The 16,075-nt window shown below is 40.3% G+C and overlaps 1 protein-coding gene across 1 annotated transcript in view; it reads right to left on the bottom strand.

Annotated features, from left to right (window-relative positions):
- The window catches only part of LOC126282514 (probable E3 ubiquitin-protein ligase HERC1), a 715,173-nt gene that overhangs the window by 259,494 nt on the left and 439,604 nt on the right, over window positions 1–16,075 (bottom strand). Inside the window, 1 exon segment of the mRNA XM_049982172.1 lies at window positions 2,704–2,851. Coding sequence (XP_049838129.1) covers window positions 2,704–2,851 — 148 coding nt within the window.

Below are 16,075 nucleotides of genomic sequence, written 5' to 3'. Positions count from 1 at the left end.
TGAATTAATATTTCTCTCCTGAATTTCTCTCATAGATTTGAATAATAATATGATGTACCAAAGGCAAATGTGACTGACTGTTGTCCGCAGCAACACAGTTTGCCAATGTGGACTTTGTTTGCCCACTCTCTGCTGCCATGCACACGCAGTTCTCAACCCTCCAATGCTTCGTCTCTAGGCACTGAAGCACTGTCTTACATGACACGAGCTTTAATGTTGTACGTGAACATTTTGGTTTGTTTTTCCTACTCATCTGCATTAACTTACTTTTTTTTTTTTACATCGCATCAATTAGACATTTTATCTAAGTCATCATGTATCCTCCTACAGTCACCCAACAATTACACCTTCCCAATACACCATAACATTATCAGAAAACAGCTGGAGACTGAAATAACAGAGTTGCTTTCGCACCTCCCTGCGGCACCCCTGATGATACCCTCATCTCTGACGAACACCCGCTGTCTAGGACAACAGACTGGGTTCTGTTATTTAAGAAGTCTTCGAGTCACTCACATACCTCGGAACCTATTCCAAATGCTTGTATCTTGTTTAACAGTTGGCAGTATGTGCTTTACATAAATCTAGGAGTATGGAATCCACCTGTTGTCTTCATCCGTGGTTCGCAGGATCTCCTGTGAGGAAAGGGCATGCTGAGTTTTGTATGAGTGATGCTTCTGAAAACTGTTCTGGTTCATGGACAGAAACTCTTCTGTCATGGAAATTTATCATATTCAAACTGATAATATGTTCACAGATTCTGCAGCAAACCAATATTAAAGATATTGGTCCACAGTTTTGTGGGCCTATTCTGTTACCCTTCATAGATACAGGAGTCACCTGTGCTTTTTCCAATCAATTGGGAGTTTGAGCTGGGTGAGAGATCCACAATAAATCAAGCTAAGAAAGTAGTCAGTGCTGTATAGTACTCATTGAAAAACTGGTTGGGATTCCATCATGACTTGCTGACTTATTTGCTTTCCACTCTCTCAATTATCTCAACTAAATCACAAAAATGTATTAGGCTAATCAAAATACCTTGCTTTTTAAAATCGAGCTGTCAAAAATCTTGTCAAGGAGAGTTAACTAAGATAGACAACACATTATTAAAATCAGGACAAAAGAAACAGTCAACTACTGGTACATTTTTCAAACCTTTGTGAAGGCGGGACTGCACATTATACCCTACTGTGTTATAGCGTAGTTACGCAAACAAGATGTATGATATACTGATAGCTTGTAAAAGTGGTAAGCCTTATTCAATTACCAGCGGTGATTCACTAATGGAGAGACATTTTATACCCAACATTCTTTTGTTTTTAGAAGGGTAGTTAAATCACAATTTTAGTGTCTTTTATTTCTTCAACATCATTGCAAGGTACATATTTTGGATGCTAGAGATGATGCTCTCACTTCACATGACATTCCTGCATCCCAATTGGCAGATAGTAGTAGTTTACATATTCAATATCACGGATTTACCCAGTGTCACTGTATTTAACACATTTTTGCTTCTTGTACACTAACATGTAATGTTGAGAGTTCCTAGGTGTGATATTACAAACACATTCTCGAAAAGGCGCATTATGAATTACAATTTATAGAAATAGCATTTTGGGAACTGTGGCATTATGAAATCACATGTTACCCCAATTATGGTACCCTTAATTCTGCATTTTCATTCATGAAAAAATCATATCAATAGCAAATTAGATATTTTTCAGTAGTATGTTTTCCCGCTTATGATGTTCAAAATTCTTATTCCTTTCAAAAATGGGCTAACAAGATTCTACCATACCTAGTTTTGTATCTGTGGATACTAGATGACAATAGAAGCATGTGTTAAAAGCTATGTGCAGCCACCCTCAGTGGTGACTCATCAAACACAGAGTGAGATATTTCATCAACAGTACTCCATGGACCATGCTCAGTGTATGGATGCTTTGGCAATGTCACTGCTTATAGTTCCTTGTAGGGACTGACCAGCAGGTTCACTACCACTGAGCAGTGGCTAAGAAGGTCCCCTATGGGGCATTTAAATGGTTAATGAAGTAAGTTTTCTGGGCTAGTTCCTAAGGCAGTTGATGGAGATGGTGGTGTTGACTGCCTACAAATTGACTGGTTAAATGGAATTTGAGCCCCCTTTCTCCAAAATACGAGTCCTGCACCTTAGCTACTGCAGCAGCTTGCTCAGTTTTATCAATCTGCACACCTCCACTGTGTCAATGAGAACCCTAGCTATGAGAGAGAACAATCAGTCAATTAACATCATTTGATCTACCAATTATGTACCTGAAGAATCAAATTATAAATTTTTTCAGTTGAGTTCAATAAAAGGAGATTTTTCTCTGTTTTCATTTTTCTTCCCCTATCGTGAGCATAATGTTTCTGTCATCAGTTCAGAGAATTTTTTCTTTCATATGTAACACTATTGGGAAAGTTATCAATGCATATAAGAAACAACATTGGATCTAATATGTCACCTTAAGGATCTATTCCTTCAATGCATCTTGGTTCTTATTAACATTTAACTAAAAGCTTAGCCTTATCATAGGCTTGTATTACTTAGATTCTTTTCAACTTATGATCAAATCTAGCTGTTTGTTATGAATTGTTTAAAGAGCTTAAGTGCCAAACAAAAATTATTTCATGGTCCTATAGAACATAAATGAGTTTGTGAGACTATTACATAAATATACACACCTACAATATTGCCGCAATATCCAGCACCCCATAGGAAGCCACAGCCTGGATGTGCTGATAACATATGCCCTGCAAGATGAGGTGGTGTTGAATGGCAAATACTGCAGGTTGAATAGAAAGATCCTGATGTACCTGAGGTAACAGGAAACTGGAAAAAAAGAACAAACCTCAATGAATAACATGATGTTAACAATGAGCATATGGATTCCTGCAGACCTCATTAATGATAGCTGGAAATGAATAGTATATACTAAGAAAAGTCGAAGTTGCATAATCTCTTTCATAAATAAGATTCTTCAAAAAATGAGAGAGAGAGAGAGAGAGAGAGAGAGAGAGAGAGAGAGAGAGAGAGAGAGAAGGGAGGTTGGGATTGAGTAGGGAAGGGAGAGAGGGGGGGGGGGGGGGGGAAGAAAGGGAAAGTAGACCACCAAAGTCTTGCAAAGAAGGGAAAGACACAATCTGTTTTAATTCAGTCTCACACAGAAGGTAAAAGGTAATCTGCACTTTCTAGATGATTTACTTTTACCCAGGGTCTCCCATTTTACTGACTGTCACGATGAAGACCTATTACAGGAAGTGACAGTCCAATGTAATCTATGGAGATTATGTTATGAGTGATTCACTTATAGATTTACAATGGGTTATAATATTTGCCTAGCAGTACAGTAATGTGAAGTTATACATTAGTCATAGGTCTCAAAGAGAATAATGTCTTGCAGACCAGGGTTATTTGTAGTACCTTTTGAAAAGGAAAGGTGATGTAAAGAGATGAAGATAAAAATAAACCACTGGCACTTTGACCAACTTTAACAGTGTCCCTTAAGACATTTTATAGTCATATTGCAGATGACTGTTATGATGTAGCGTGACTGACAATGCTGAGGTATACAATGCCATACTGCAGCTTATCTGACACAAGTTTGCCCACTGACCCATTGTGTTCTATAGATGTGATAATAACATAGAACCTTCATTGGTATGAAATGCTTTCTTAAGTGCAATAGTACAGTGTAGTAGTTTAGTATTATTGACAGTCTACATCTACATCTACATCCATACTCCGGAAGCCACCTGACAGTGTGTGGCAGAGGGTACCTTGAGTACCTCTATTGGTTCTCCCTTCTATTCCAGTCTCGTATTGTTCATAGAATATATGATTGTTGGTATGCCTTTGTGTTGGCTGTAATCTCTCTGATTTTATCCTCATGGTGTCTTCACGAGATATATGTAGGAGGGAGGAATATACTTCTTGACTTCTCGGTGAAGGTATGTTCTCGAAACTTCAACAAAAGTCCGTACCGAGCTACTGGCCGTCTGTCTTGTAGAGTCTTCCACTGGAGTTTATCTATCATCTCTGTAACGCTTTCGCAATTACTAAATGATCCTGTAACGAAGCGCACTGCTCTCCGTTGGATCTTCTCTATCTCTTCTATCAACCCTATCTGGTACGGATCCCACACTGCTGAACAGTATTCAAGCAGTGGGCGAACAAGCATACTGTAACCTACTTCCTTTGTTTTTGGACTGCATTTCCTTAGGATTCTTCCAATGAATCTCAGTCTGGCATCTGCTTCACCGATGATCAACTTTATATGATCATTCCATTTTAAATCACTCCTAATGCATACCCCCAGATAATTTATGGAATTAACTGCTTCCAGTTGCTGACCTGCTATTTTGTAGCTAAATGATAAGGGATCTATCTTTCTATGCATTTGCAGCACATTACACTTGTCTACATTGAGTTTCAATTGCCATTCCCTACACCATGTGTCAATTCGCTGCAGATCCTCCTGCATTTCAGTACAATTTTCCATTGTTACAACCTTTCGATAGACCACAGCATCATCTGCAAAAAGCCTCAGTGAACTTCCGATGTCATCCACAAGGTCATTTATGTGTATTGTGAGTAGCAATGGTCCTATGACACTGGCCTTGTGGCACACCTGAAATCATTCTTACTTCGGAAGACTTCTCTCCTTTGAGAATGACATGTTGCGTTCTGTTATCTAGGAACTCCTTAATCCAATCACACAATTGGTCTGATAGTCCATATGCTCTTACTTTTTTCATTAACAACTGTGGGGAGCTGTATCGGATGCCTTGCGGAAGTCAAGAAACACGGCATCTACCTGGGAACCCGTGTCTATGGCTCTCTGAGTCTCGTGGATGAATAGTGCGAGCTGGGTTTCACACGATCGTCTTTTTCGAAACCCATGATGTTTCCTACAGAGTGGATTTCTAGTCTCCAGAAAAGTAATTATACTTGAACATAATATGTGTTCCAAAATTTTACAACTGATCGACGTTAGAGATATAGGTCCATAGTTTTGCACATCTGTTCGATGTCCCTTCTTGAAAATGGGGATGACCTGTGCCCTTTTCCAATCCTCTGAACGCTACGCTCTTCTAGAAACCTACAGTACACTGCTGCAAGAAGGGGGTCAAGTTCCTTCGCGTACTCTGTGTAAAATCAAACTGGTATCCCATCAGGTCCAGCGGCCTTTCCTCCGGCATTGACTTGGGGGAAATTAAATCAGAATGGCATGACAGTGATTTTAAGCTGATTCCTTCCTTAATGAAAGTCCAAGGTCAGCAATGGAACAATATAACAACACAACAAGTATTTGTTTTGAGTACACAGTCTTTACAGTTAGGAGTTACCAAAATGACACAGGGCTATAACAAACATGCATACTCTGTGTGAAATCGAACTGGTATCCCATCAGGTCCAGCGGCCTTTCCTCTTTTGAGCGATTTTAATTGTTTCTCTATCCCTCTGTCGTCTATTTCGATATCTACCATTTTTCATCTGTGCGACAATCTAGAGAAGGAACTACAGTGCAGTCTTCCTCTGTGAAACAGCTTTGGAAAAAGACATTTAGTAATTCGGCCTTTAGTCTGTCATCCTCTGTTTCAGTACCATTTTGGTCACAGAGTGTCTGGACATTTTGTTTTAATCCACCTACCGCTTTGACATAAGACCAAAATTTCTTAGGATTTTCTGCCAAGTCAGTACATAGAACTTTACTTTCGAATTCATTGAATGCCTCTCGCATAGCCCTAGTCACACTACATTTCGCATCGCGTAATTTTTGTTTGTCTGCAAGGCTTTGGCTATGTTTATGTTTGCTGTGAAGTTCCCTTTGCTTCCGCAGCAGTTTTCTAACTCAGTTATTGTAGCACGATGGCTCTTTTCCATCTCTTACGGTCTTGCTTGGCACATACTCATCTAAGGCATATTGTACGATGGTTTTGAACTTTGTCCACTGATCCTCAACACTATCTGTACTTGAGACAAAACTTTTGTGTTGAGCTGTCAGGTACTCTGTAATCTGCTTTTTGTCACTTTTGCTAAACAGAAAAAAATCTTCCTACCTTTTTTAATATTTCTATTTACAGTTGAAATCATCGATGCAGTAGCCGCTTTATGATCGCTGATTCCCTGTTCTGCGTTAACTGTTTCAAATAGTTCGGGTCTGTTTGTTACCAGAAGGTCTAATATGTTATCGCCACGAGTCGGTTCTCTGTTTAACTGCTCAAGGTAGTTTTCAGACAAAGCACTTAAAAAAAAAATTCACTGGATTCTTTGTCCCTGCCACCCGTTATGAACGTTTGAGTCTCCCAGTCTATATCCGGCAAATTAAAACCTCCACCCAGAACTATAACATGGTGGGGAAATCTACTCGAAATATTTTCCAAATTATCCTTCAGGTGCTCAGCCACAACAGCTGCTGAGCCCGGGGGCCTATAGAGACATCCAGTTACCATGTCTGAGCCTGCTTTAACCGTGACCTTCACCCAAATTATTTCAGATTTCGGATCTCCGTCAATTTCCTTCAATACTATTGCACCTCTAATCGCTATAAACACGCCTCCCCCTTCACTGTCCAGCCTGTCTCTGCGGTATACATTCCAATCTGAGTTTAGGATTATATTACTGTTTACATCTGGTTTCAGCCAACTTTCTGTCCCTAGTACTATATGGGCGTTGTGACCGTTTATTAATAAGAGCAGTTCTGCGACCTTTCTATAGACGCTCCTGCAGTTTACTATTAGCACATTAATATTGTTATTCTCTGTTACATTTTGCCTACTCCTACCTTGCCGCTTCTCAGGAGGCGTCTTGTCGGGCCCTAGGGAGGGAATTCTCTAACCTAAAAAACCCCCATGTGCACTCCACACGTACTCCTCTACCCTTGTAGCCGCTTCTGGCGTGTAGTGCGCGCCTGACCTATTCAGGGGGACCCTACATTTCTCCACCCGATAGCGGAATTCGAGAAATTTGCACCCCAGATCTCCACAGAATCGTCTGAAACTCTGGTTTAAGCCTTTCACTCGGCTCCAAACCAGAGGACCGTGATAGGTTCTGGGAACGATACTACAAATAGTTAGCTCAGATTCCACCCCGGGGGCGAGGCTTTCTGCCTTCACTAATTCCACCAACCACCTGTACGAACTGAGGATGACCTCTGAACCCAGACGGCAGGAGTCATTGGTGCCGACATGAGCAACAATTTGCAGTCGGGTGCTCTCTATCGCCGCCGGCAGGGCCTCCTCCACATCTCGGATGACCCCCTCCGGCAAGCAGACAGAGTGAACACTGGCCTTCTTACCCGACCTTTCCGCTACTTCCCTAAGGCGCTCCATCACCTGCCTAACATTGGAGCTTCCAATAACTAATAAACCCCTCCCCCCGTGAGCGAGCGATGCCACACAGCCAGCCTCCACATTTCCCCTCCGCCTCGTATGCCGCAAACGCTGCTCAACCAGCCACTGCCCTTGAGGAGAGGGTGGCCCAACTGCGCCCGGTACCCACGAAGATGTCTCGACAACAGGGACAGTGGATGAAGCATGTAACACCTGGGGTGTACCATGCAACGCACCAGACTCCCCACTGCTGCTACACTCCAAGGCAGCAGCCTGAAGACGGCTGACGGCGGCCATCAACACGCTCAGCTGTTCGCAAACAGTGGCCAGCTCCTCCTACATCCGTACACAGCAGTCACACATCCTATCCATTCTAAGAAAGCAATTTACTGTATAGAGTTAATCAACTTTTTAATCTGTGGTTGTTAGCCACTTCTTGTAGAAACAAATAAAAATAGCACTACCTGTCTCTGGATTGTATTGAAAACAGACACTAGCACTACTGGCACTATGGTTGACTAAAGGGACTCTCTCTGACTGTATTCAAAACAAACACAAAATTTATGGAACACTATTGCTAGCACTCGACAATTAAAGCTTCCTAAAAGCAAAAACACATGGAAGAAGAAGTGATAAGTAAGAAAAATACAGTTAATACTCAAATTAAGGTAGCTCGCTGCACAGCAGACGTGAAGCAGACGGCAGTTACGAGGACACTCACATTATTGACAGAAGGAATTACCTATTCTCCCTATGTCCTTAAAGTTTTTTTATAAAAATTCTGATCTGCAGAGAAGCCCCATTCTGAAGAAAAATGCAATGCTACATTGTGAGAAGCAGATACTTTCTAAGTACATTGAAGTAGTGTCACAGCCTTTGCTGTCATGATTATCCTTCACCTCTCTCCCCCCACCCCACCCCCCACCCCCACCCACGCCACCTAATAACCAATGCTATATGACTCTTTTCCACTGACACTCTTATTTCATCCTTGTGTTAGTTAGTTAGTTAGTTAGTCATGTGTTCCACCGATCAATCTCACAGTAACTGTTATGATGTGAAAAGTGTCAAATGCACAAGAAATGCACACATGAATATTTTTTATTACCTACCACATTCCCTTGAATGGCACAAAATGCATATATTACACCTATACATTTATTTATTCCTGTTCAAGAATTCATATTTGGTATAGGAGTTGTCAAGGAGATATGATTTCAATTTATTTTTAAAACTGTTACTGTCATCTGTCAGACATTTTATTTCATCTACCACATTCCCTTGAATGGCACAAAATGCATATATTACACCTATACATTTATTTATTCCTGTTCAAGAATTCATATTTGGTATAGGAGCTGTCAAGGAGATATGATTTCAATTTATTTTTAAAACTGTTACTGCCATCTGTCAGACATTTTATTTCATCTGGGAATTTATTGGAATGTTTTATCCCTTTTTGTGCCAAAGATAGATTAAGTACAGGCTGGTCTAAGTCTTTTTTTCTTCTGGTATTATAATCATGAATGTCACTTTTGTTTTTAAACTGGTCCATGTTGTTGATAACAAATTTCATTACTGAGTTAATGTACTGTGAGGCTGTTGTAAGAATTCCTGACCTTTTAAAGATATGCCTACAAGATGTGTAACTATGAGCCCCACACATTACCGGTATTCTAACCACTTTCTTTTGAACACGGAATACTTTTTGCCTAAGTGTTGACTTACCCCAAAATACTATTCTGTATGACATCAGAGAGTGAAAGTATGTTACCTACTAATTTCTACATCCTCAAAATTAGCAATTGTTCTGATTGCACAAATTGCTGAACCTATTTGCTTTAGGAGATACAAAATATGAATTTTCCAAGTAAGATTCTCATCTATATGTACACCCAATACTTTAGTATGCTCTGCCCTGGTTACTGACATCTGTTGATGTGTTGTACTTGCTGAACAAACTGTACTCCTTATAGTAGGAAATTGGACGTACTGCATATTTTTCAAAGTTCAGAACAAGCTCGTTCTCAGAAAACCACTCATTAACTCTTCCAAAGACATTATTTATATAATTTTCTATCGGAGTTTCTTTTACTGGATTAATAATGAGGCTTGTATCATAAGCAAACAGTGTCAGTTTAGCTTCTTGCTTCAGAAAAGAAGGGAGGGCATTCACATATATCAAGAATAGAAGGGGAACCACAATTGGACCCTGTGGAACACCTAATGTAATTTCCCTGCTGTATAGCTGCTAGGTCACACACTTGTAAATCACCTAGTGCAAAAACAGTTATTATTATGTACCAAATTACCAGCTCCTGTATCAATATTTTAAGAAATATGTTTCATCCAAATGGAGTAGGACTATTGCCATGCCAAAATAAGATGCTGTTTAAGAACAGCAAACCCCAACTCTTGAGAAGCATTTTATGGGGGTATGACAACATATCAATTACCCAAAAGAAATGAAAATGCCAGCACTGGAAAATCTGATAAAAAATCATGAAAGATCACCAATCACCAGATAAATATGTGGGGCACATGACCAAACAAAAAAGTTCAGAAAATGAAACAATCTCTAACACAGTCATCCTTCATTTAATGTAAGTACTATCTCTCTCTCTCTCTCTCTCTCTCTCTCTCTCTCTCTCTCTCTCTCTCTCTCTCTCTCTCACACACACACACACACACACACACACACTTGTAACTGCATAAACAGTTGTCATTTGTGTGTCACCAATTTACACAACTCAGTCTCTCTCTCTCCACACACACACACACACACACACACACACACACACACTAATGCACGCATGCATGCACACACACTTGTAGTTACGGACTGCAGCAGAATTAATAATTTTTGTCAATAGGCTGTGTCACAGAGTGATGTTCTTCGGGCAAGTGAGAGACTGTTTACTCTTAGGACAGTGTATCTTTGACATGTTATATTGTATGTTCTGTGACTATGTAATAAAGTGTTGTTAGACTGCTAATCGCTGCTCTACTGTGATTCACGGTGTAAGAATTTGGTGCCGAAACCCGGGATCAAACCAGTGACCTTCAGATGGATAATTCACGCCAAGCATACAGGAATATCCGAAGGGGACATTTTGCAACTGATGGAGTTTCTGAACAAGGAAGTCAACGGGGCGCTTACCATGCAGAAGATACGCGGTGAATTTTCCAGCACTTCTAGTAACCTTCCCACAGTGTCCACACTTCATGTACACGCAAAATCTAAAAGATCGCCTCCAAAGGATACCAGCGTAAAGGAACCATTCTGCATCTTTTGCGAATCTTGGGGTCACTGAGCGCTAGACTGTAAGAAGATCGTAGCATAATGATTGAATAGATAAACTGAACTAGCAAACAGATGCTTTCTTTGTCTTCAATGTGGGCACAAAGTCTCAAATTGCAAAAAGAAAGAAAAGGCTCAGTGTGTTAACTGTAAAAGACTGCATCATAAGTCCATTTGTGAGGAGCGAAAGGATATTAGGAGCCTTGCGGGTCAGACATACATTACTTCCATGGAAAAGGTATCTGTCGCTTCCCATGGATACATGTACCTTCAGACAGCTTAAGTATGCATCTCAGGACCTGCAGGATTGAGCAGGACAACACGATGTCTACTGGACGCAGGTAGTCAGTCCAGCTTCATAGCAAAATCGCTGATTGATGATCTGAAATTGCAAACGGTACACTGACAAGAACTAACCGTTTGTTCCTTTGAATCAAACCCTATATGCCCACGCCACCGCATGCTTGTTCAGTTTAATATGAAAGGGCTTTGGCAGAATTCTTCAGTGCCACTTACTGCCTTTGAAAGTACTCACATTATTTCTCACCAGCCTTCGGTTCCACAACATATAATGATTTTACCAGATGCTCGTAAGATTACACTAGCAGATCCGAAAACCGATTCAACAGAAGATCTTCCCTTGGAGATTCTTGTAGGAGGAGATTTTTACTGGAAGATAGTGAAGCACAATTCACCCATACACATCTCTGAAACCTTAGTGTTAGTGCCTCCTCTGTTTGGCTGGATACTTAGTGGTAACAAGTCACAAGCCTGTGTGCATGTAACCGTGGTAAATTTTGCTCAGACTGATCGATCTCCTCTGTGCTCGGACAATGATTTCAGACGCTTTTGGGACTTGGAAACTATATGGATTACTGCCGATCAGAATCTACCTGTGAACAACAAGAATATGAGACTTCTTGAAGAGTTTAGAGCATCTCTCTCTATAACAGATCATCGAGCAGTGGTTACACTTCCCAAAAGGCATTATACAGTGCTTTCGAGTAACGGACCGATCGCGGAAAAACGATTCAAGCACCTTAGGGAAAGATTTCAACATCAAGAGACTTTTAAGCAAATGTATTTCAATCTTATGCTAGACTACATTACGAAGGAGCAAGTAGAGGTCGCTCACACCCCACTCTCAGGAAAGGAGCTATTTTATCTCCCTCAGCATGCAGTGAGGAAGGAGAAGTATGGAACCACTAAGTGGAGAATAGTCTTTGACACTTCATCTCATGGAAACAATGCTCCTTCTCTGAATGAGGTATTAGAAGTAGGACCGAACCTATTACCAGAGCTTTGGGAATTTTACTGGGTTTCAGACTATATTCTATGGCTATCATCGCGGACACTACACAAGCTTTCCTTCAATTAATCTTGAATGAAAAGGACCAATACTTGACCAGATTCTTCTGGTTCAAAATTAGCCAGGATCAAACAGGAAATCTTCAAACGGCGGACAAAGTAACAGAATACCGTTTTAACAGACTCCCATTCGGCCTGACCTGCAGCCCATTTTTACTTTCTGCAACACTAAGAGAACTTGCCGACAAGTGTACGACAGCATTTCCCACCGTAGCACCACTTATAAACAAGACTTCATACATGGACGACTTTGTGACCTCAGTAGAAGGTGATAATTTGGTTATAACTATATACTATGAACTTGTAACCCTAATGAAATCGATCAGTCTCCCCTTATCAAAATGGGCTACCAACTGTGAACAACTCTAAACTCTCTGGAGGGCAGAAGGTCGAGAACTCCACACCCACACTCAAGTTTTAGGCGTAGACTGGAACACCGCAGGTGACTACTTCTGTATTGATCCTAGCGAAATCATCAGAAGGTTGTCAAAAGAGCCAGCTACCAAAAGACTCCTTTTACAATGTACGGCTAAATTCTATGACTGTTTTCCCCTGTTTCTCTTGTTGGGAAATTGCTATTCGAGGACACATGGTGCCGAGGAATTGGCTGGGATGAACTTATGTCCTGCAACTTACGGGCATGATGGCACACTTGAATATCTAGCTTACCTTCATTGTCACATATACGTGTCCCTAGATGGATAGCTACAGATCATGGAAGAGACTCTCAGCTGCACGTATTCTGTGATGCCTCAGAAAAGGCATATGGAGCAGCTTTGTACATTCGTACTGTCTTAGATGATGATGTCGTAACCCATTTAGTCTGTAGCAAGAACAGACTTGCTCCTATTAAGAAGGTGACATTGCTTCAACTCGAACTTTTAGCGGCAGTAATTGGGACCAGACTATTGTGTTACTTTTGCCACGCAACAGACTTTAAAATTTCTCATGTGATATTGTGGATGGATTCTACAGTAACACTAAGTTGGATTCGCTGTGATCCTAACAGATGGAAGACCTTTGTTTATAATTGGGTAACTGAGATACAAACACACACAACTCCCACGCAATGGAAACACTGCCCAGGACCAGACAATCCTGCTGACCACCTCTCACGTGGTCTCCTCAGCTACCAAATGAATTCTCTGGATATTTGGTGGCATGGGCCGCCTTGGCTTGTATGCCCTCCTGAATGCTGGCCAAACGATACTCCAACGATGGTACGACTTCCTCCTGAAGAAAACCCAGAGCCAGGTGTTGTCGATATCTACACCAACCAGCCTTCTAGAGTTATTTAAATTCAGCTCATACTGGAAGCTCATTTGTATCACAGCATAGACTCTCCACTTCCTACACAACATTCATCAGAAGAATAAATCTTCAGGAGAACTTACAGCCACCGAATTATCAGCTGCGGACTACCCCACAAGATATATACAGATAACATGAAAACATTCCACACAACGAATACGGAACTAGCCCAACTTTGAAAGGTATTAACTACCGCAAAAACTTATCAGTTCCTTGCCCATTTTGGTATTACTTGGAAATTAATTGTCTCCCAGGCGGCTTGGTGGGGAAGATGGTGGGAAAGAATGGTGAGCACTATAAAGCGTTGCCTACGGAAGGTATTGGGACTCGCAACGCTCCAGGCCCATCACACCAGGAGATGATTGTCGTGCACTCACACCTTCCTATTTTTTGACGGGAGAAAAACTTATGACTATTCCGACGGACCAGAGACTTCAGCAAACACGAATTTAACAAAGGAATCCAGGCTGAGACAGCAACTCTGTGACAGTTTCTGGAATCATTGGAATAAAGAATACCTACTGGAGCTCCGGAACTACCACAAAGTTAAACACTCATTGGGACGAGTCATCTACTTTCGCCCTGGCAACATCATGCTTATCCAAGAGGACCTTCGTTCGCAACATATGTGGAAGGAGGCCAGGATAGGAAAGGTACTACCAGGAAGAGACGGCAGGGTAAGGACGATAATACTCCGGACACCAGAAGGTCACATCATTAGTCGTCTTGTGCAGCTGGCCGTACCTTTGGAGGTCGACCAGGGTGGGGAGGATGTCACAGAGTGATGTTCTTTGGGCAAGTGAGAGACTGTTTACTCTTAGGACAGTGTATCTTTGACATGTTGTATTGTAAGTCTGTGACTATGTAATGAAGTGTTGTTAGGCTGCTAATCGCTGCCCTACTGTGACTCACAACGTAAGAGGGTGTACACACGAATGGTTAATTGTATTCTCTATCTAGCAATTTGATCTTTGAATCACTGTCACAGTCTCTGTTGTCTAGTGCTAAGTATTGGTGCTTCATAACACACATCTAGACTGGGATCGTCTCAATCTCTTGAAGCCAAGTAAGAAGCTGCTATGAGAAAATAAGCAGCAAATCTAAAACAGCAATACCCAATCTATGGTTTGTAACAGGCTGGGAGTCACATAATTATTGTTAACCACAAATCACCCATTTTCAGTTACTGCTTATCTCCTGTCCTTCTGGTCCTCCCCTCCTCCCTCTCCCCTGCAGCTTTCCATTTGTTTGACTGAAAAAACGGAGTCAGCATTGCTCCACAATGAGTGAGTGAGATACTGAGCTCAGATAGAGGAAAAGATGTTAAGTGTTGCCTGCTGCAGAGGTTTGAGGTAAGGTTACTGAAGGGGAAAAAAGATTTTACAATCCGAAAAAGTTGGGGAATAACAAGAGCTGTTTTTTTATCATTGTGTTATATTGTTTTTCAAACTCCTTCTCTGAGCTATCTAAGCAATCCTTTACTGCTTAGAACATATTGCCTAACACACACTTCTTAATTGCCTTATAAATAAGTTTAAGTAATCTCTTTAATCTCCTTAGGCAGTTTATTGTACAATTTTATTCCCTAATAGTAAATTCTGTTTGAGTTTTTGTTTATTCTTTCTTGGTACATATAAGCTCAGTCTCGATTTTGTTCCATGGCACTGCTAGTTCTGTTTGTGTAATAATTATTATGTTTTTATGTGCACAGGTGACCAGTAAATACACTCACATGGTTTACGTATGTTGGTGTGTTCGCAACACTTCAACCAGCAGTCAATATTCTTTTCTTAGACATTCTGTGTTTGTTAAGCAATCTATAGAGGTACCATCCACATGTAGTTTTACAGTGTTATTTTTTTCTCTTCAACCTGAAATTCATGGCATATGTTTTCTTTATGTTCAATGTAACTTGACTGCGTACTGACTAATTCCAAACTTCCATGAGGAGTTTGGCTGCTTTCCTGCAAGGAGTTTTTTCTCTGTTTTCATTCTTCTTCCCCTATTGTGAGCATAATGTTTCTGTCATCAGCAAAGAGAATTTTTTCTTTCATATGTAACACTATTGGGAAAGTTATCAATACATATAAGAAACAACATTGGACCTGATATGTCACCTTAAGGATTTATTCCATCAATGCATCTTGGTTCTTATTAACATTTCGCTAAAAGCTTAGCCTTATCATAGGTTTATATTATTGTAATTCTTTTCAACTTATGATCAAAACTAGCTGTTGGCTACACCTCTTATTAGTAATGTTTCTACAATGTTACTTGTCTTTTCTTTTTTGTAGATTTTGAGTAAAAATTCTCCTAGTAAAAAACAACTGGCTAATTACTGAGGCCAAGTAGACCCAGATGGTAGAATTAACGAATAGTCATAATAAATCAAAAATCTCTACTACCTAACTATTGTTTCCATCAAGTAATATTTACAAACTGCTTTAAATTTTCTAGCTAGCAGGTTTATCTGCAAAATTGAAAAATAAAAATAAAAGCTTATTCTGACAAAACTAATGCTATAGACTCTGCGACTAGTAATAAAAATAAGTAAAATGCAAACTCACATACCACAGTAAACTGAAAGAAGATCTGAATTTTTAGGAATCATTAAATGTTGTTTTGCTGTTTTGAAATGTAATATTCACATATATGAAATCTAGTACATCCATATCTCACATATAATGTTTCATGCTGCTAAGATCAAAGAAGCACAATACTCCTTTTCATATAGATTTATCA

Source organism: Schistocerca gregaria, chromosome 7, assembly GCF_023897955.1.
Source record: "Schistocerca gregaria isolate iqSchGreg1 chromosome 7, iqSchGreg1.2, whole genome shotgun sequence".
Lineage (NCBI taxonomy): Eukaryota > Metazoa > Arthropoda > Insecta > Orthoptera > Acrididae > Schistocerca > Schistocerca gregaria.
This window is presented reverse-complemented; position numbering and strand designations above follow the sequence as displayed.